Below are 23355 nucleotides of genomic sequence, written 5' to 3'. Positions count from 1 at the left end.
GTTCACCACTCATCTAGATAAGTTCCTTAAGGGGTCTAGTTTCCAAAATGGTGCAACTTGAGGGGATTCTACTGTTTAGGCACATCAGGGGCTCTCCAAACGTGACATAGTGTCCGATCTCAATTCCAGCCAATTCTACATTGAAAAAGTAAAACAGCACTCCTTCTCTTCCAAGCTCTGCGGTGCGCCCAAACAGTGGTTTACCCCCACATATGGGGTATCGACGTACTCAGGAGAAATTGCACAACAACTTTTGTGGTCTAATTTCTCCTGTTACCCTTGTGAAAATAAGAATTTGTGGGCGAAAAGATCATTTTTGTGTAAACAAATGCAATTTTTTATTTTCACGGCTCTACGTTATAAACTTCTGTGAAGCACTTGGGGGTTCAAAGTGCTCACCACACATCTAGATAAGTTCCTTAAGGGGTCTAGTTTCCAAAATGGTGTCACTTGTGGAGCGTTTCCACTGTTTAGGCACATCAGGGGCTCTCCAAACGCGACATGGCGTCCGATCTCAATTCCAGCCAATTCTGCATTGAAAAAGTCAAACGGCACTCCTCTTCCAAGCTCTGCGGTGCACCCAAACAGTGGTTTACCCCCACATATGGGGTATCTGCGTATTCAGAAGAAATTGCACAACAAAATTTATGGTTAAATTTCAGTTTTTACACTTGTGAAAATAAAAAAAATGGTTCTGAAGTAAAATGTTTGCAAAATAAAGTTAAATGTTCACTTTTTCCTTCCACATTGTTTCAGTTCCTGTGAAGCACGTAAAGGGTTAATAAACTTCTTGAATGTGGTTTTGAACACCTTGAGGGGTGCAGTTTTTAGAATGGTGTCACACTTGGTTATTTTCTATCATATAGACCCCTCAAAATGACTTCAAATGTGATGTGGTCCCTAAAAAAAAAAATGGTTTTGTAAAAGTGATAAATTGCTGGTCAACTTTTAACCCTTATAACTCCCTAACAAAAAAAAAATTTGTTTCCAAAATTGTGCTGATGTAAAGTAGACATGTGGGAAATGTTATTCATTAACTATTTTTTGTGACATATCTCTGATTTAAGGGCATAAGAATGTAAAGTTTGAAAATTGCAAAATTTTAAAAATTTTCGCCAGATTTCTGTTTTTTTTTCATAATTAATCGCAAGTAATATCGAAGAAATGTTACCACTAACATGAAGTACAATATGTCACAAAAAAACAATCTCAGAATCAGCGGGATCTGTTAAAGCGTTCGAGTTATAACCTCATAAAGTGACAGTGGTCAGAATTGTAAAAATTGGCTCGGTCATTAAGTACCAAATTGGCTCTGTCACTAAGGGGTTAACAAACAGGCAATCCCTACATAGGTTGCTATTGTTGAACAGCCGCGAGACATACAGCCGTGGGGACTTGAATATTTCTTTCGAGCACGCTGAAATTACTCAGTTTGCACACAAGCAGGCAAAGATAACACCTTATCCGAGCAGATAGATATAGAGAGAGATATTAAATAAACACATCAAAGAGCCACATGAGACACTGACTGCTGTGGACTTAATTTAAGTTGGACTGAACTTTATTCTGCTTATTATTATTATTTTGATTTTTATAACTTAATATTGAGAATAATTACAGTAAGTATGTTGACTACCTGCTACTGTTGGTAAATGTTACTATAGGGCTTATCGTTCCATGTACCGGTACTCGTATGTGTAGCCAATAATCCAAACTGTAAAGATTATAAAAAGCAGTAAATCAATTCAGCCCTTGTACTGTGATCAACAGCTACTTGCACACAGGAGGCTGCACCTTTAGCCCCCCACACTGTATGATGTTTCCCCCAACTACTGACTGATAAAGAATAAATATAACTACTTCTCTCATCCCGTTACCTCCAAAGCTTTCTTTACGGTCTGTGCAGTGTGAGGACTGTGGCTCCGCACAGATGACTCCATCTAGTGACATTATCGCGCCTTCTGCGCTGAGATACTTGGTTGCACAGTAGAGTGCCGTTCATCCACTCTCTGTATCACCATTGTATTCACCGGTATTTGCATCCTGAGGATGCAGATATTGCTGAAATGTAGACTCTGCGTGGGGGGCGGCCGCGCCGTGCAGTACACCACCTGTTTATGGCCCTTCGGCTTTCTCAGGCTGGATAGGAACAGCCATAGTGCCAGATATAGCCAACAGGAGAGTGGTTCTCCATCGATTTTCTTTGTCAAATCAACTGATAACAAGCCTTTACTGTATTTGAGTAGCCAATCTATCAGAGTTAGCAGAAATGTTTCCAATCATTCCCAATAAATCATTCCCATTAAAATAAATGTGTGACCAAGGGATAGCCACCTGAACTATTGGGTAAAGCCATAGCCCAACAACCACTGAGACAAGTCAGCTATCAGCCATCCATACGTAACACCCGAGGCAGATAAGTTGGATTGCATTTATAACACAGAATTTAGAGTTGCTGTTTGAACGAAAACCTCTCCCTCAGTATGTCATGTTTTGCACAATCTTGCATATTTAGCGGTAGGATGTGTAGCCTACTTTGTGTAAATTGATTATATGTATTCCCTCCTCATGGACATATGTTTTTTTCTCTTCAGTCCTTACACAAGCATTTAGGCCGTACGGGCACAAAGGTATATGGACTGAGCTTGGGAACTGGATGCGCAGCATGCCCAGCTGTTGCTGGCTGTGTCATACAGCTGGTATCTGCCTGTAACAGCAGTGACCAAATCCAGCTCTGATCTCTGCTGTTTATACTTTTAAATGCTGCTGTCAAACATTTAAATGACTAGTTTGCTGCTGCTTGTGTACACCGACTCCCATCTTCCCCATCCACAATGCTGTCGCTGTGTGCTGATGGGTTGTCATGGCAGACTGAGCCTGCTATGTTGGTAATCCTATGGAGCCCTGCCTTTAGCTGGACTTCGTAGGACAAAGTTAAATTGGCGATCTACTGCAGTATGTAGTGTAAGCCAGGGATACCAAACTCAAATACACAGAGAGACAAAATTTTAAAGATAAGACAAAGTCGCGGGCCAACCTTGTATTTCCTTATCAAATACCTTATCAAACCTTTTCACATGGAAACAAACTTAGTGGGGTTGTCCCACAAACAAAGTACATTTTAATTAATAGATATTAGCATATTGGAATAATATATTATGTAAGAGCCGAAAAAGCATATGGCCATAATTTATATAAGTGATAAGAAAGGGTTAAAAAAACCTTTGAGCAATGCAGATAATAAGGTATGATGCCAGAAAAGTGCCCCCTTGGACACAGTAAGACACCCCCTCAGTGCCCTCCACATGCACGGTATGATGACCCTACTGGACCGCCCCTCAACCTGGCAAAGTATGGTGACTGCATCACAGTATGATTCCCCAACTGTAATCCCCACACAGCCCTTCATACAGTATAATGGGCCCTGCATTACCTTCCATACATTATAATGGCCCCACATTGTCCTCTATACAGTATAATGGTCCTGCATTTCCTTCCATTCCAGTATAGTGAGCCCACATTGTGCTCCATACAGAATAATGGCCCTACAAAGTGCTTCATATAGTATACTCGCTCCACTTGGTGCTCCATACAGTATACTGGCCGCAAATAGTGCTCCATACAGTATACTGGCCCTACATAGTGCTCCATACAGTATACTCACCCCACTTAGTGCTCCATACAGGATACTGGCCCACCTAGTGCTGCATACAGTATAATGGCCCCACATAGTGCTCCATACAGTATAATGGCCCCACATAGTTCTCTATACAATATAATGGCCCCACATAGTTCTCTATACAATATAATGGCCCCACATAGTGCTCCATACAGTATACTGGCCCCACATAGTGCTCCATACAATATAATGGCCCCACATAGTCCTCCATACAGTATAATGGTCCTATATTGCCTTCCATTCCAGTATAGTGGGCCCACATAGTGCTCAATACAGAATAATGGCCCTACAAAGTGCTTCATATAGTATACTCGCTCCACTTGGTGCTCCATACAGTATACCGGCCGCAAATAGTGCTCCATACAGTATACTCGCCCCACTTAGTGCCCCATACAGTGTACTGGCCCCACATAGTGCTCCATACAATATAATGGCCCCACATAGTGCCCCATACAGTATAATTGGCCTGCATTGTTTTTTATGCAGCATAATGGTCCCCACATAAAAAATAAATAAATACTCCCCCCTCCTAATTGCCCTGCTCCTGGTCTCTGCAGTGCATGTTCTGCTCCTCTGCACTCTTCAGCACAGTGGGAAAGTTTTAATCAAGTCATTGCGCCCGCTGCACCGAGACTTCAGACGCAGAGGGAGAATGATGGCGGAGGGAGTGTCAGCTGCCGCTCACTCCTCCATTATTGCTTTCAACAGTATCGTCAGCCAGGATGCAGATACAGTTGAAAGTGCAATGCAGGGCGGGCTGATATTGTCATGGGCCAAATGTACTCACTAAATTTGGCCCGTGGGCCAGTGTTTGACACGTGTGGTGTAAGCGATCAAATGATCAGATCACAAGTTAGTCTTCTAAGGGGATTGAAAAAGTAAAGATAAATACAATATTTTTCTTACAAACATATTAAATTGTGTCTCAACAGACTTGATATTGGATCCTTTGGTTAATAATGTTGTATTATTTCACAATCACATTAACTTTTTCAGGCTGAGTAATTCTAATATTGGCAGCAGAAGCTAAATGTATGATCTTCTTTTTCTTTTTTTCCTTTCAGTTTGGGGGAAAGTTGGTTACTTTTGACTCTCCCAAGGCTGCTGCACAACAAACACATGAGCCCGCTCCTCGCCAAGTGTGCATCAGTCAGGTGACCACGGAGAAGGAGTTCTTAATGCGATCTGATGAGCTACAAGCGGCACTGCTGTCCGGCAATCTCCTGGGCTTTTGCCAAAGTAAAGTTCAAAGCTCTTCACACGCTTTTGACAAAAGTATCTGGAATTTCCTCAAGGTAATTATATTTAATATTTGCCACCAACTAAGAAAAAGTATGGGTGCCCTGCAGGTCCCATGTATGTTCTAATACTACAATGGGCCTCTGTAAGTCAGAACATCAGGGAGATACCCCAACTAGGGAGCATAATTGTGGACATCAGTGAGCCCCCCGTGGGTCTGTGGAGTCACAGGGTACATGGCATAACCTGGAAATCCAGTAAGGTCGTGGTCACAGCTGTGCCGGACACTCCGGTCAGCGGCCTCGGTCAGAGAGACTTTAGGGTTCTTTTATTTTAGGATTAATGGTGCACTCAGTGTCATGCATGTTTTTCTGTACAGTAAAAAAGCAGGTATGCAGACACATCATTGCCCAGTGTATGTCAAAAGGACCCTTGTATTCAGTCTTATGTTGGCCGCTTGGGGTTCTCAGGCTGCAGTAATGCTTCTTTCATAGTGGAGTCATACACAGGGTCTTCAGTTCACACCTGGCAGTTCCTGTAGCCGCTGGCGGAGGAGACAAAATAAGCACTTAGACGAGTACAACAAGGTCTGACACTAAATTCCAGACAAGGGGAATGTCGCTGCCGAGCTGGCCTTCCTGCTCAGACCTAGTAAATCTGAGTTGCGCCCTTATGTGGTAACTACATTCAGATCCAGATACAACGAAGCACCACACTACCCAAAGGGTTTTTCCCCAAAATATCACGTTAGCCCCTAGCCATAGCATAGGGGATAACTGATTGCTAGGGGTCTGACCATATGGACTCCCATCAATTCCATGTTTGTAGCTCTGGATCCCTGAGAATTGCCCAGTTCTGAATGTAGTGCTGGTGCACAGGCTCCACATCCGCTCCATTCATTGTCATTGGGGGCTGCTGGAGAGAGTCGAGTACAGCACTCTGCTTTCCTTGGCAGTCCTGTAGGCAATAAGTGGAGTGGAGATAGAACAATTGCATCTCCGCTCCATTCAAAAGAGACCCTTTTTTTTATAATATGTGTAATTTTTATTAAATTTAATAAAATTTTACAAACAGAAATAAGACAAAACAATCACAATTTGGCTTACAAATTAGAGGATCAGAAAGAATGGAGTACAATTAGAATGAACTCTTGGAAGACGTTTCCCCATAGTGGCTTCAAAACATCTTGTGCAATAAAACAGAAGAAGGCAAAGTCCAACAGCAGTTCTAAATGATGCCAGATTAAGATGACTCCATCCCCATACACCTATTACAGTTCTTATAAAGCCACAATACTAAACACGATGAGACATACACATAGGGAAGGGAAGAAGAGACCTGTTCAAAAACCAACATGCTCCTAACTGTTCTTTTGGTCCGTAAAATAGTCCCAGGGAACTCAGACAGTCTCAAATCTGTCCAAACTGGCATTCAATAAGGCTGTCATGTGCTCCATCCTGAGGATGATGGCTAATCTATCCAAAACCTTCTGATAAGAGGGAGTAGCCTGTCCCCAATGAAGGACAATCAATCATCTCGCTGCCGTCAACAGATGTAACAGCAGTCAAATTCCTACCCATCCCTCTAAGGGAAACATTTAGTAGGTATACAGCAGGGTCCAGCTCAATCTCCACATATAGAACCTTTTGTATTAAGGTTTTCACCTTTTTCCAAAATCCAGCCAGCCCAGGGCAAGACCAGAAAATGTGGAACCGAGAAACCTGTGCTGAGCAACAATGCCAGCAAATATTTGGGAGCTGGTGGTTCAGTCTATGAAGGAGCTCTGGAGTGTGATACCAAAACACATAGAAATGTTATTTTGGTTTTCCTTATAGGGTGCAGATATTCTGCCAGCATTGGGGAGACAGTGTCCTTCCCAGGAGAGACTTGCATCTGATAATACACAGATGTTTCAAGAGGGGGTCAGTCCAGGGAGAACCCAAGATCCTGTAAATATCTGATATTAACCCTTTAGTTTATGTGCCTTTCTTTCAAAGCCTCTCAAATTCCTTTGTTTGAGAAACCATCAATGAGCCATATAGTGAAGACACCAGGTGCTTAATCTGCATGAACTGGAAGAGCTCTCTATTAGTTATAGCAAATTTAGGTTTTATAGCATCAAACGAGAACTTCCAATGTGTTTCAATCCACAAATGTAAATAATCTTTCCGAAATCCATGGGTGGACCATTGTCTGTTCCAAACTGTTTGGTATCAGAGGCTCATATATAAAAGATATCATAGGGGAATTGTTGGAGACAAACGCAAAATGCCTTGCACATGAGAGCCAAAGATCCCTCGTAAACTTCATAGGGCTCAACAAAGTAAATGGTATCTTATTAGGCTTAGTCGACCATAAAAGGGAGTTCGGATGGATCAGAGCCAACCTTATCTTTTCTATTTCAGTCCAAATATTGTAAGCCCATAATGATCCCACTAGGGAATCCTCCTGGGGTGTGCTCCCCGACAGTATTTAATGATATCCGGGACAGACAAGCGCCCTTGTAATCTATGAGATGTGAGAACACTTTTGGATGTTCTATAGCATCTTTCGTTCCATATAAACTTCATTATAGAAGAGTGAGAGACCTAAGTTCCCCAAGGGGAACTTTAACAGGGAGAGTCTTAAAATAATGAAGTAACTTAGGCAAGAGAGTCATCTTAACTGAAGCTATCCGGCCAATCAGTGAGAGCGAAAGTGGCATCCACTTAGTCAACAACCTCCTCAACTCTCCAAAAAGAGACGGATACTTACAATTATATAAATTGTTATAGGAAGAGGACAGATTAAAGGGAACCTGTCACCCCGTTTTTTCAGTATGAGATAAAAATACCGTTAAATAGGGCCTGAGCTGTGCTTTACAATACTGCATTTTTTGTCCCCTGATTCCCCACCTATGCTGCCGAAATACCTTACAAAAGTCACTGTTTTCGCCTGTCAATCACGCTGGTCTGGTCAAAAGGGCGTGGTGAAATGGCTGTTTCTCCCCCACCTCTTGCTTATCTTCCCGGCGTTGGCGTAGTGTTTGCGCATGCACAACATCCGAAAAAGAGCGCGATCTGTGCTATTCCCCTGGTTATCGGTGGCGGCGGCCATCTTCCTGAGGCCGCGCGTGCGCAGATGGGAGTGCTCTCCTTCCGGGGCTTCATGAAAATGGCCGCGGGATGCCGCGCATGCGCAGATGGAGATCGCGGCGGCCATTTTCCTGAAGCCGAGTTCGCATCTCGGCTTCAGGAAAATGGCCGCCGCGATCTCCATCTGCGCATGCGCGGCATCCCGCGGCCATTTTCCTGAAGCCACGAGAAGCAGAGCACTCCATCTGCGCACGCGCGGCCTCAGGAAGATGGCCGCCGCCACCGGTAACCAGGGGAATAGCACAGATCGCGCTCTTTTTCGGCTGTTGTGCATGCGCAAAACACTACGCCAACGCCGGAAAGATAAGCAAGAGGTGAGGGAGAAACAGCCATTTCACCACGCCCTTTTGACCAGACCAGCGTGATTGACAGGCGAAAACGGCGACTTTTGTAAGGTATTTCGGCAGCATAGGTGGGGAATCAGGGGACAAAAAATACAGTATTGTAAAGCACAGCTCAGGCCCTATTTAAAGGTATTTTATCTCATACTGAAAAAACGGGGTGACAGGTTCCCTTTAACCCCCACATATTTAATAGCTCCGGTTTTCCATCTAAATTTAAAGTTTGTTTAAATAGTCAAGGACATTAGGGGGAATGTTCAAGGGTAAGGCCTCTGTTTTAGAGGTATTTAATTTATATTCCAACAGCTGTCCATACTCCTTCAAAGTGACTGAGGTTGGGGAGTGTCATACGAAGTTTAGTGAGGGTCAGAAGAAACGTCATCAGCAAATAATGAAATCTTAAATGCCTTATTCTTGACTTCCACCCCTGAGATATTATGATTTTGACATATCATTGCAGCTAGAGGCTCTATACACATTACATATAGCAGGGGGGAAAGAGGTCATCCCTGCCTCGTGGCATTTCAGATGAGAATAGAGGAGGAGACACAAAAGGGCAATTTAATTGAGGCTGATGGGCAGGGCCGGACTGGCCATCGGGCAGTTTTGGCAAATGCCAGAAGGACTGGTGCCAGTAGTGGGCCGCTGCGCGCCGACTCACACCCCACCCCCCACCAGCGCCGCCGCCGCATTCAACTATACCGGCGTCTATGACGCCGGTACAGTTGAATGCAATGATGGAGGAGAGAGCGTCTGCTGACGCTCCCTCTCCCATCATTCCCCGCTCTGCCTCTGACACTGTGGGTGCGCGCGCACTCACTGTGTGCCAGGCAGAGCAGCGGCAGCCGCCGAGACAGGAGCAGGGAGCAACGCGGGCACAAGGAGAGGTGAGATGAGTGTTTTTTTTTTTTTACTGGACTGTGGGGCCATTCTCGCGGGGGGGGGGGGGGAGGAGAGATGCGGGCTGTGCTGTATACTACTATGTGGGCTACGCTATATACTACTATGTGGGCTGTGCTATATACTACTATGTGGGCTGTGCTGTTTACTACTTTGTGGGCTGTGCTGTATACTATGTGGGCTGTGCTGTATACTACTGCGTGGGCTGTGCTGTATACTGCTGCGTGGGCTGTGCTGTATACTGCTGCGTGGGCTGTGCTGTATACTGCAACGTGGGCTGTGCTGTATACTGCTACGTGGGCTGTGCTGTATACTGCTACGTGGGCTGTGCTGTATACTGCTACGTGGGCTGTGCTGTATACTGCTACGTGGGCTGTGCTGTATACTGCTACGTGGGCTGTGCTGTATACTACTGTGTGGGCTGTGCTGTATACTGCTACGTGGGCTGTGCTGTATACTACTGTGTGGGCTGTGCTGTATACAACTGTGTGGGCTGTGCTGTATACTACTGTGTGGGCTGTGCTGTATACTACTGTGTGGGCTGTGCTGTATACTACTGTGTGGGCTGTGCTGTATACTACTGTGTGGGCTGTGCTGTATACTACTGTGTGGGCTGTGCTGTATACTACTGTGTGGGCTGTGCTGTATACTACTGTGTGGGCTGTGCTGTATACTACTGTGTGGGCTGTGCTGTATACTACTGTGTGGGCTGTGCTGTATACTACTGTGTGGGCTGTGCTGTATACTACTGTGTGGGCTGTGCTGTATACTACTGTGTGGGCTGTGCTGTATACTACTTTGTGGGCTGTGCTGTATACTACTACCTGGGTTGTGCTATATGCTATGCAGGTTGTGCTATATACTATGCGGGCTTTGCTATATACTGTGCGGGTTGTGCTATATATTATGCGGGCGGTGTTATATACTATGGGGGGTATATTATATTCTATGGGGGCTACATTATATATTATGGGGAGGTGGGCTGTATTATATTCTACGGGGGGCTGTATTAGATTTTATGAGGGATGATTGCATCATACTCTTTGACGGGGCTGCATTATATTCTGTGGGGAGGTGGGCTGTATTATATTCTATTCGGGGCTACATTATATTCTATGGGGGGCTGTATTATATTTATATTCTTTGAGGGGTGATTGCTTCATACTCTATGAGTGGGGCTGCATTATATTCTATGGGGTGGCTGCATTATACTCTGGGGTGGCTGCATTATACTCTGGGGTGGCTGCATTATACTCTGGGGTGGCTGCATTATACTCTGGGGTGGCTGCATTATATTCTGTAGGGTGGTGGCTGCATTATACTATATGTGGGCTGCATTATATTGTATTGAGGACTATGGGGAATACGTTATACTATATGAAGAACTATGGGGTGCATTATACTATGGGAAGTGAATTGTACTACATGGATGACTATGGCGGTGCAATATACTATATGGATCCCTATGAGGAGTGTATTATGCTATATGGAGGACTATGAGGAGTGTATTATGCTATATGGAGAACTATGAGGAGTGTATTATGCTATATGGAGGACTGAGCAGTGTACTTTAATATATGCAGGACTATACGGAGTGTATTATACTATATGGAGGACTGTGGTGCACATTATAATATATGGAGGACTATGGGGTGTATTTTACTAAACAAGTAAAATTCTGCATATGCAGATTGTTTTTGTTGGAACAAAAATCATTGTTCTCAGCAGCACATCGCCGGTGTAAACTGTAGATGTGCTGCTGATAACATGATACTGTATGGTGATCTGTTAGTGATCTATTAGTGATCGTTCTGTCCCATCATTATTCCTCAGCTGGTGGAAAGAGGCCGGGAAACAAGCGTTGAACAACTTCAGTATTGTCAATCAAACTCATTTAGCGGCCTGAACTCAGCGCATGTAAATACAAATGAAATGCTTTTGTGTGATGTGCAATATGTTAGCATTTGGGGCCCCATTTTAAACTTTTGCCTAGGGCCCCTCTTTACCTAAAACCGGCCCTGCCTACAAGTGTACAAAGGTATTCTACAGTCACCATGTGACAAGTGGGCCTGTGTAACTTCAAATGCCAGGGCTGAATTTTAGTCCCATTCCGGCCCTGCTGATGGGTATCTATACAATGCCTTTAATGCTGTAAAAAAAAGCTCCAATGATACCAAATGTTTTCAATGTTTAAAACAAGAAAGACCAGTTAAGTCGGTCAAATGCCTTCTCTGCGTCTAATAAACTTAAAATAAGCATTTGTGTTTTATTTTTGTTGGACACCTCAAAACTATTGCCCTTCTGGTGTTGTTCCTCCCTGGCGAAAAGGGACAAAGCCTATCTGTTCCTTCCTAATAAGTCAGGGTGGCCACTGATTGTCTATTAGCCAACATATGGGTAAATATTTTCAAGTCTGAGTTTAATAGGGCTATCAAACGATAATTAGAACAATCCAGAGGGTCTTTTTCCCCCTTAGGAAAAAGTATCAAGTATGAATGCGACAAGGTAACTGGTATGGGAGAGCCCTCCATGAATGAGTTAAACATTTTAGTCATGTGTGGAATCAACTCCTCTGCAAAAGTTTTATAATAAAGATATGTCAACCTGTCTGGGTCAGGAGACTTTACCAAAATTTTTTATTATAAACTAAATTGGAAATCTCAGATGGATTGTAGTGTATAGTGCCATCGTCACTTCTTATTGCTTGGGGATTCGAGGACAAAGCCCTCTCCTTCGGTTGCCTCGCTAATAGTGTATGCGCTTTATTTCCCTTTTCATAATATTTTTGCTTTGTGTATAGAAGTAGTTTCTCTACTTTTTGCATATATAGGCTTTTCAACTTATTTCTAATCTCTACCACCTTCCTGAAAACTTGCAGAGAAGGAGGTGCAGTTAGTTTGTTTTTCTCTTCTGAGTTGCAAAGAAAGATTATATTAAAGTTTGGCCTTTTTTTTCAATTTGGAACCCTTTTTAATACAATGACCCCTCATTACTGCCTTATGAGCCTATCACAGCTTTGAAGGAGAAGAAACCGAGCCCTCATTTAGGTGGAAAAAGTCAGACAGATGCTCAGGTAGAGTTTTCCTAATGTTGAGGTCCTTGACAAGAAACTCATTCATGCGTCAGTGGCAAGCCCGAGTTAACGGCTGAGAATACTTCATGGACTGATCATGCCCCAATTCTGTTGGACAAGTGATTTGTCCCATCTCCACTATTTTCAACTTTCTAAAAATATATCTATTCTTGTATGTGTATGGTGAGGCTGGGAGAAAAAAAGAGAAGGCCCTCTCCTTAGGATGATCTATTCTCCATGAATCAAACATTCAGTTGGCCCTAATCAATTTCCTAAATTCCAGCGTTAACCTGACTAGGTTTTGTGGAGACAAACTGCCCGCCAATGAGTATTTATCAAAAACGTCTGAAAAAGGGACATTTGTCTCCACCCACTATTAGGCTATGTGCACACGTTGCGGATTTGCCTGTGGAATTTTCTATGCTGATTCTGCATCTCTAGGCAGAAAACACAGGTCAAAATCTGCACATTATTTTAATGTGGATTTTGTGCGTTTTTCCTGCGGAATCTGGGCAGATTTCATGCGTTTTTACCCCTTCGTTTTCCTATAATGGAATGGGTGCAGAAACGCACAAGGAATTGACATGGTCCTTTTTTTAATCCACTGCGGATTCCGTGCGGAATTTTCTGCACCATTTGCACAGCATTTTTTTTCCCATTGATTTACATTGTACTGTAAATCACTTGCGGTTCTGCAGCAAATCCGCAACATGTGCACATAGCATTAGGGCTAACGGAGGAAATTTCTGAAGTAAGGAGAAAACCTTTTGTAGAATCTGACCCGTGTTTGGTGCATAGTTACTACATAAAATGGTTGGCTTGCCCTCCAAAAGTGCTTCCAAGACAACAGATCTGCTCCCTCGATTGCTATGAGCTTTAGTCACCTGAAGTGGACAATTTGAAGATCACAAAATCGCTACTCCACCCTTCTTCTTGTCTTTGTAAGCTGAGTAGGCCCGGGGAAAAGAAGTGCGAACTTAAATGTGACTGTATGGTCATGATGCGTCTCCTGTAGAAACACTACCTCCGCTTTCTGGGACTTCATCTCCTACAAGGCAAGCCTTCTCTTTTTAGGGGAATTAAGACCCCTTACATTAAGTGAAATTATACGAGTACTGGTGTAAGCCTAAGTGTCTGCAAGTGTCGAGCGCAATACTCACATATGTGGAAGACCCTGAGCCTATCTCCCGGCCAGGACCTCCTAATGTATGCCAGATTAAAAAAATGAAACAGGCATATAATCTCAACCAGAGGCAACAGAAGAGAAGCCCCTACAAAAATGCACCACTACAGTAAAAGTCAGCTCAGCGAGGTCTATCAGGGGAACCTCTTCCTCCCCCATTGCCCCTCACGCTTGGTCCTCTAATATCTTTTCTTCTTTTTTGTTTCCAAATCGGCTGTGGTGCCCCCGAAAGCAGAGGGGCAGCCCAGTCCACAATTTTAGGAGGTTGTAGGTTAAAGTGAACCTGTCACCCCAAAATTCGCCTATAAGCTAAGGCCACCGCCATCAGGGGCTTATCTACAGCATTCTGTAATGCTGTAGATAAGCCCCCGATGTAACCTGAAAGATAAGAAAAGCAGGTTATATTATACTCACCCTGGGGCGGTCCTGGTTCTGTTCGGGTCCGATAGGCATCGCGGTCTGGCGCCTCCCATCTTCATACGATGACGTTTTCTTCTTTTCTTCCTGCCGCGGCTCCTGCGCAGGCGTACTTTATCTGCCCTGTTGAGGGCAGCGTAAAGTACTGCAGTGCTCAGGCATCGGGAAAGGTCCCAGAAGCCCAGGCAGCTTCTAGTCTCCCATGGAGAATATTGAATCCTGCCAAAAGTTAAAAAAAAGTTTTTAAAAATATTTAAAAAGTATTTAAAAAAATATTTAAAAATAAAGTACTGCAGAGCACCTGCGCACTGCAGTACTTTGCTCTGCCCTCAACAGGGCAGACAAAGTACGCCTGCGCAGGAGCCACGACAGAAGCAAGGAAGAGGGCATCATCGCATGAAGATGGGAGGCGCTGGACCCGGACCGTGACGCCCATCGGACAGGACCGCCCCCCAGGTGAGTCTAATATAACTTGTTTTTCTTATCTTTCAGGTTACATCAGGGGCTTATCTACAGCGTTGCAGAATGCTGGAGATAAGCTCCTAAAAGCGCAGCTTGTATACAAAAAAGTAGGTAACAGATTCCCTTTAGGCTGTGTGCACACGTAGCATATTTTTCGCGTTTTTTTCGCGTTTTTTCGCTATAAAAACGCTATAAAACCGCGAAAAAAACGCTTACATTAAGCATCCTATGTAATAGAATGCATTCCGCATTTTTTGTGCACATGCTGCATTTTTTTCCTGAGCGGAATCGCATTCCAGAAAAAAACGCAGCATGTTCATTAAAATTGCGGAATCGCGGCGATTCTGCACCCATAGGAGTGCATTGATCTGCTTACTTCCTGCACGGGGCTGTGCACACCATGCGGGAAGCAAGCAGATCATGTGCGGTTGGTACCCAGGGTGGAGGAGAGGAGACTCTCCTCCACGGACTGGGCACCATATAATTGGTAAAAAATAAAGAATTAAAATAAAAAATAGTCCTATACTCACCCTCTGATGGCCCCCGAAGTGTTCCCGCCTCTCTGGTGCATGATCTCTCTTCCGTTCCTATAGATGATGTGGTTCAGGACCTGTGATGACGTCACTGTCTTGTGATTGGTCGCGTGACCGCTCATGTGACTCACGCGACCAATCACAAGACAGTGACGTCATCGCAGGCCCTTCACTGCACTCCAGCTATAGGAACGGACGCCGCTGAGGCCTGCAGGTGAGTATAACCATGTTTTTTATTTTTTTTATTATTTTTAAACATTCGATCTTTTACTATAGATGCTGCATAGGCTGCATCTATAGTAAAAAGTTGGTCACACTTGTCAAACACTATGTTTGACAAGTGTGACCAACCTGTCAGTCAGTTTTCCAAGCGATGCTACAGATCGCTTGGAAAACTCTAGCATTCTGCAAGCTAATTATGCTTGCAAAACGCTAGTTTTCTGCGGGTATATGCATGCTAATTCTGCATGCGATATACCCGCGGCAGGAGGCGCAAAATTGCAGCGGAAATTTCCGCGGCAATTCTGCAACGTGTGAACTTAGCCTTAAAGCCTTAAAATCATCTTTAGAGGGAAAAAGGTAACAAGAGTCTTGTCCAGGCAGCTGAAGAAGGAGAATCATATGCCAGTCCCTCATCCTGATCCCCAGAGGAATCATCATGTGTGTCAGTCCAGTCCCCTTCTTTATTAGTAGAATAAAGTGCCTCTGAATGATCCTTTGCGGAACCTGTGGCTCTTATATGCCCTGGCCCTTTGTATGGAGAATTTTTTCCTTCCTGTCTGCAATACTTTCTAATAAGTTTCTAATTGCATGGCACTGTCAAAATGAAGAAAAAAAAGTATTCCATTTATATTACAAAATAAAAAAAACATTCTGACCGAAGTGTTCCTTTTGAATGATGAGAATATGTAATAAACACAATAAAAATGGTAATGTTGTTCTAGGCATAGCTAGATACCATTTCTCATGCAATGCCTGAAGTCAAAGGTCTGTATCTTAGCTGTGTAAGTAGTTTATGTTCTAATACGTGCTCAGGTATGTGAACTCTTACAAGATGCGGCACTGATAACTGGTATAATGGTGATAAACTTTGTACAGACGCGATCACATGACCAAGACAGATCTGTATCCACTAGCAGTAATCTCTAAAGGTGTCCATTGAATGACTGCTATAAAATGTCTTGAAAACTAAGAAAATAAGACTAGAGTATATTGAAAAATTCACCACTTTAAAATTTACCCCTGACTCCTTAAAGGAAACCTGTCACCCCCAAAATCGAGGGTGAGCTAAGCCCACCGGCATGCATACTGTAATGCTGTAGATAAGCCCCCCGATGTATCCTAAAAGATAAGAAAAAGGTTAGATTATACTCACCTGGGCGTCGTGGTCCGGTCCGGGGCCTCCCATCTTCATAGGATGACGTCCTCTTCTGGTCTTCACGCTGCGGCTCCGGCGCAGGCGTACTTTGTCTGCCCTGTTCAGGGCAGAACAAAGTACTGCAGTGCGCAGGCGCCGGGAAAGGTCAGAGAGGCAGGGCAGGCAACAGGGCATTCAAAGTACGCCGGAGCCGCAGCGTGAAGACCAGAAGAGGACGTCATCTGATGAAGATGGGAGGCGCCGGACCAGACCGCGACACCCATCGGACCGGGACCGCCCCGGGTGAGTATAATCTAACCTCTTTTTCTTCTCTTTTAGGATACATCCGGGGCTTATCTACAGCATTCCAGAGTCCTGTAGATAAGCCCCTGATGCTGGTGGGCTTAGCTCACCCTTTGATTTTGGGGGTGACAGGTTCCCTTTAAATCGATGGAAAAATAAAAAGAAAAGTTATGGATCTTGGAAGAAGAGGACAATGTTTGCTGAAATTATAGTATATTTTTAAGGGTCTGTGCACACATTGCAGATTTGTCACATTTTTGTCATGTTTAGCTACGCAGAGTTATCACAAAATCCGAAGGGTTTCCTGATGACAGCAAAGAGCATGAGAATCCTGACGCACATGTTGCTTATTTTTGACTGTCATATTTAAATCTGTAGCATGTCAATTCCTTCAGTGCTTTTGCTGCAAATTTCACCCATAAAAATGAGTGGGGAAAAACCTGCACCAAAAACGCGTGTAAAAATGTATCAAAAACGAGCCTATTATACTCTTTCTCTGCCAAGAGATGTAGAAATCGCTGCACCACATAGTTAACGTGTGCACGTATCCAGTAGTTTGTGGATATACGGTGCTTGTGACATCAACTTATCATTAACTTACCCTGACATCTTGTTTCATTACAGGTTAACTTTGAACCGGATGCAAGAGAAAAATTCTTGAAACTGCTTGGATATAGCAAGGAAGAGCTGCATAAGAAGGTCGGGCTTCCTAAGTCAGACATATGATGAGCGCAGTAATTCTCTGCATGTTTATTCTAGTGGAAAGAAGTTTAGAAAATCCATACACATTATGACAACTGTGTCTCCCAGCTCCCCCATACCTACAGTCATGGCCAAAAGTATTGACAACCCTGCAATTTTGTCAGATAATACTCAGTTTCTTCCTGAAAATGATTACAAACACAAATTCTTTGGTATTATTATCTTCATTTAATTTGTCTTAAATGAAAAAACACAAAAGAGAATGAAGCAAAAAGCAAAACATTGATCATTTCACACAAAACTCCAAAAATGGGCCAGACAAAAGTATTGGCACCCTCAGCCTAATACTTGGTTGCACAACCTTTAGCCAAAATAACTGCGACCAACTGCTTCCGGTAACCGTCAATGAGTTTCTTACAATGCTCTGCTGGAATTTTAGACCATTCTTCTTTGGCAAACTGCTCCAGGTCCCAGATATTTGAAGGGTGCCTTCTCCAAACTGCCATTTTTAGATCTCTCCACAGGTGTTCTATGGGATTCAGGTCTGGACTCATTGCTGGCCACCTTAGAAGTCTCCAGTGCTTTCTCTCAAACCATTTTCTAGTGCTTTTTGAAGTGTGTTTTGGGTCATTGTCCTGCTGGAAGACCCATGACCTCTGAGGGAGACCCAGCTTTCTCATATTGGGCCCTACATTATGCTGCAAAATTTGTTGGTAGTCTTCAGACTTCATAAAGCCATGCACACGGTCAAGCAGTCCAGTGCCAGAGGCAGCAAAGCAACCCCAAAACATCAGGGAACCTCCGCCATGTTTGACTGTAGGGACAGTGTTCTTTTCTTTGAATGCCTCTTTTTTTCTCCTGTAAACTCTATGTTGATGCCTTTGCCCAAAAAGCTCTACTTTTGTCTCATCTGACCAGAGAACATTCTTCCCAAACTTTTTAGGCTTTTTCAGGTAAGTTTTGGCAAACTCCAGCCTGGCTTTTTAATGTCTCGGGGTAAGAAGTGGGGTCTTCCTGGGTCTCCTACCATACAGTCCCTTTTCATTCAAATGCCGACGGATAGTAGGGGTTTACACTGTTGTACCCTCGGACTGCAGGGCAGCTTGAACTTGTTTGGATGTTAGTCGAAGTTCTTTATCCAACATCTGCACAATCTTGCCTTGAAATCTCTTGTCAAGTTTTCTTTTCCGTCCACATCTAGGGAGGTTAGCCACAGTGCCATGGGCTTTAAACTTCTTGATGACACTGCACACGGTAGACACAGGAACATTCAGGTCTTTGGAGATGGACTTGTAGCCTTGAGATTGCTCATGCTTCCTCACAATTTGGTTTCTCAAGTCCTCAGACAGTTCTTTGGTCTTCTTTCTTTTCTCCATGCTCAATGTGGTACACACAAGGACACAGGACAGAGGTTGAGTCAACTTTAATCCATGTCAACTGGCTGCAAGTGTGATTTAGATATTGCCAACACCTGTTAGGTGCCACAGGTAAGTTACAGGTGCTGTTAATTACACAAATTAGAGAAGCATCACATGATTTTTCGAACAGTGCCAATACTTTTGTCCACCCCCTTTTTTATGTTTGGTGTGGAATTATATCCAATTTGGCTTTAGGACAATTCTTTTTGTGTTTTTTCATTTAAGACAAATTAAATGAAGATAATACCAAATAATTTGTGTTTGCAATCATTTACAGGAAGAAACTGAGTATTATCTGACAGAATTGCAGGGGTGTCAATACTTTTGGCCATGACTGTAGGACCGCTCGCTGGGTCGAGCATGCCTTTGTTCTCCGAGAGAGCTGCTGTCAGAAATCTGTGTGGCTGCATTTTATCTCTCTACCAAAACACAGGACTGACTGTCATAAATCCAGCAACCTGGATCCCCCATTCTTATGAGAGTGCCTGACAACATTGGTGGGGTTGGCTGATTTTAGTCCAAGGTGTATCTCTGCCCTGTATGGTATGTCTTGGTCAGTGATGGGTACAATATGTGTAGCTATAGCGGTGTCAGGGGATCACTTTGTGCAGAGTTTGTGGCTGTCAGTAGCCAGGTCAGCACTGTCAGCTTCCTTCTTACCACTGTCACATGTGGGAAGCGTGTGCCTGTGCAGCTGTTCTTAGAAGAAGGGCTCGCTCACACTTGAGTATAAATAATCAGTCCCGTTCTCATCCAGGAGAGTGGGATGATTTTTTTTTCTTCCCCAGTCATCCGTATACAATCGGTTTTTTTACTCAGCAGCTGATAATCTTTTACAGGACCATTTACAGTTTCCTGTGCTGCAGAATTGTTATGTAGCCATAAAAATCCGATGCCATACTGATATGTTATATATCTACTTTTTTTTTCTCTCGTCCTGCCTGATTTTGGAGTGAAATCACCGCATGATACTTTTTTTTTTTTTTCTCATGCTGAATACAGATGAGAAAAAATATACAGATCTGCACTGTCATTGAATAACATTGGTCAGACTGCAATCCGATTTTATTTTTTTAAATTTATCAGATTGCACGCTTCCGATTTTTGCACTAGTGTGAACGAGCCCTAAAGGACTGAATTAAATATTGCATATTACGGATTAGATGATATAAACATGCATTTTGAATAATTTGTACACTAGAACCTTTTTAACAGGAATGTTTTAGGCTATGTGCACACTTTGCGGATTCCACTGCGGATCCGCAGCGGATTTGACCGCTGCGGATCCGCAGCAGTTTCCCATGAGTTTACAGTACAATGTAAACCTATGGGAAACAAAAAACGCTGTGCACATGCTGCGGAAAAAAACGCGCGGAAACGCAGCGGATTACATTCCGCAGCATGTCACTTCTTTTCTGCGGATTTTCACCTGCTCCAATAGGAAACTGCAGATGAAAATCCGCAGAAGAAACCGCAGTAAAAACCGCGATAAATCCGCAGTCAAAACCGCAACGGGTTTTCACTGCAGATTTTGGAATCCCGCTGCGGAAAAATCCGCAGTGGAATCCGCAAAGTTTGCACATAGCCTTATAAGAAAATAATTTGTCAAATTAAGTTACTTTTTTTTCTTACCCCATATCACGATCTATATGAAGATCTAAAGTCTTTCAATTTTCACACTGGCCACTGTGACGATTGATGATCTTTTCTGTAGAGATCACTTTCCTCATTATCATCACAGTCAAGATTAACCTGTAAATGCAAAATCACACAGAATCCACCATAACCAATTAACAGTCACAGCTCGCGCTCTCCTCCTCTCTCACTGCGCCAAGACCTCTGCACAGATCACAGAGCATGCCTAGAAAGCTGTGACCTGTGTGCCAGCTGTAAGGCTGATCTCTGAGAGTCAGTCTAGTCGGCAGCAGCTTAATTGTGTATGTAAGATAAGGTAGAAAACATCGTCAGTAGTAAAAGAAAAAAAAAATAGAAAATATGTATCGCCATTTGTTTTAATTATTTAAAAAGGTAATGTGCCTACAGTATATGATTTTTTTTTTAATGGCAGCTATAAGTGTCATATGGTGTATTGGATTTAAATCTTCCTATACACTGACTCCTATTTTCTTCAGTCTTGATAGCTTGAACCTAGGAGAATATTCATATCAGTGTCCTCAGGGGACCACAAAGGGCAAAAATAGGCCCGTACTTTCTTTAGCCCTGTGCACACGGCTAAGTTGCTTTCTAGCATTGGCATCTATGAATGAGAGAAGGAAACCCCGTACTGCTATCCATCACCACTTTCCTCGTAACACAGTCCAGTCTGGCTGAATATCGATGCATCTGAAATGTAGGGACCGAATGTATGTGGATTCCTGTAGGCTTTAAATGTCATTGATTGCCTGCTGTAGTGGTTGACACAAATCATAATGGGGGCTTAAAGGGATTAATTATCCTTGGGATAGGTCATCAATAACAGATCAGCACCCCCATGATCAGCAGTTATCGCCGTCTGCTGTGGCCAGTGTACGGAGAGCAACAGCACTACTCCGGACAAGGTGTAATGGCTGCCGCCAAGGTTTTCTAAATAAAGATCAGGATTTAATTTTTTATTTTTTTTAAATACGCTTAATAGAAAAACCGGAGTAAAAGGGGTTATCCTAGACTATTACATTGATGACTAACCTTAGGCCATGAATGTAAAAGAATGACAGTTAAGCAGTGGCTTAAAATGACTGCTTTATTTCAGATCTCCATTGCTTTGGGAGACGGTTGGCAAAACAAAATTAGCCCATCAGATGGAGAGGATCTAGTGCAGAGTATCCAGTCTGTCTCTAGCCAGGTAAGACACTTTCAGGCTGCTGATTTTTCACGTTTTTTTTCACATTTTTTCGCTATAAAAACGCTATAAGACCGCAAAAAAACAGCATACAATATGCATCCCATCATTTAGACTGAATTCCGCAATTTTTGTACACATGATGCGTTTTTTTTGGCGAAAAAAACACATCGTGGTAAAAAACGCAGCATGTTCATTAATTTTGCGGATTTCCCACTATAAAATGCATTGGGAAGTGTCCGGAAAAAAACGCACCAAAAACGTGGCAAAAACGCATGCAGATTTCTTGAAGATTTCTTGCAGAAAATTTCAGGTTTTCCTCAGGAATTTTCTGCAAGAAATCCTGAACGTGTGCACATAGCCTTACTGTAGAATACAGCAAAGACCTTTTCCGATAAATGTATGATGGCTGGTGCTATGTGTGTTTTGCATTCATAGTTGCAGTTTGTAAGACCTCTCTTTTTATGAATTAAGGAAATGTTCACACACGTTTTTGCAACATTACCCCCAAACCCGCGCAGTAAAAACACAGGTGTTAGAATGAAAAACATGACATCCATTACTCACATTTATTATGCGATTTTAGTTGCTTTTTTTAGGTATTTATTCTAATGAGTAAAAAACGCTGTTGGATTGACATGCTGCGTTTTCTCTAAAAATGCAGCAGATCTCCAAACACATGCATGTGCATGAGATTTTAAAAATGTCATTGATTTTGCTTATCCTGTAGAAAACTGCTTAATTTACCCACCAAATATATTGCATAAAATACGCAGCAAAAATGCTGCAATTACACCACAAATCAACATACCCTTAGTTATTGAAAAAAAACAAAATTTTGTAATTATTTATTTATTATTACTTTAGGCATCAAGTAGCTTTACTGGGCAAACTGTGTCCTCCTCCTCCTCCATGGAGTTTTTTAATCTACCTCCTCAGGAGACCACCAAGTTTGATATCCCTGTAACATCAGGTATGTACAAATATTGTCCTCCATTTTGCACCAGTGTTAATGCAGATTGATACTTATTTTCATTAAGGGCCTTGTCTAAAATTATAAAAAAAAGTGTTTGCTTCTCTTTACCCAGAACCTGTATCACATGTGACGATGGCTTTATTTCTGGTATCGCATGGAGTAGTGTTTTTTTTTTCTGTGAGGACAAAGGACTATATATAGTCTGTATTCTATATGGATGCATTGAGTACCAAAAAATGAGAATCTCTATATATGGCGGTTATCAGCTATAAAATAGATACATAGGTTTTTTTAATGGGACAGTTAAATTAATGCACAGGTCTCTAGTTTATATGGAAAGATTTGGAAAACTAAAATGATGAAATTGTGAAAAATAAAGCAAGTTACATTGCTGCTTCACGGTACATGGTATAGGTTATCTCCAGGTTACAGCAGTCACTCGGCATTCAGAAGGACAGGGCGGACAGCAGTGTGAGCACTTCTTACCTCAGCAACCTTGTATCTCCAGTTTAAGATCAGATGGACAAGGTAGACTGCAGTGTGAGCAGCCTCTTCATTCTTCAGAACTCCTGGTCTCTCCAGTATCGGATCAGATTTGGTGGACAACTGTGAGCAGCTTCTTCTTACTTCAGAAATTCGGCTGCTTCCTCTGTGCACTGCGCATTAGGAGTAATCTGCCAATCGGTGGTGGGGGCGGGGTTACACATCAGCCTGACTGCTGTGCACATGACACCTAGTCAGGCAGTGAAAATCCCTGGAATCAGAGTCTCTGTCTCTACGTTATACTGCTCTCAGATTG

General features: G+C 43.0%; 1 protein-coding gene across 5 annotated transcripts in view; it reads left to right on the top strand.

The window, feature by feature from the left end:
- The window catches only part of SEC31B (SEC31 homolog B, COPII component), a 126713-nt gene that overhangs the window by 55371 nt on the left and 47987 nt on the right, over positions 1-23355 (top strand). For all 5 annotated transcript variants that reach the window (XM_077259158.1, XM_077259163.1, XM_077259160.1 and 2 more), the window contains exons 11-14: positions 4744-4974; positions 17246-17320; positions 21491-21583; positions 22448-22553. In XM_077259158.1, the coding sequence (XP_077115273.1) occupies positions 4744-4974; positions 17246-17320; positions 21491-21583; positions 22448-22553 (505 nt within the window). The remainder of the gene's footprint in view (positions 1-4743; positions 4975-17245; positions 17321-21490; positions 21584-22447; positions 22554-23355) is intronic.

Source organism: Ranitomeya variabilis, chromosome 4 (assembly GCF_051348905.1).
Source record: "Ranitomeya variabilis isolate aRanVar5 chromosome 4, aRanVar5.hap1, whole genome shotgun sequence".
NCBI lineage: Eukaryota > Metazoa > Chordata > Amphibia > Anura > Dendrobatidae > Ranitomeya > Ranitomeya variabilis.
This window is presented reverse-complemented; position numbering and strand designations above follow the sequence as displayed.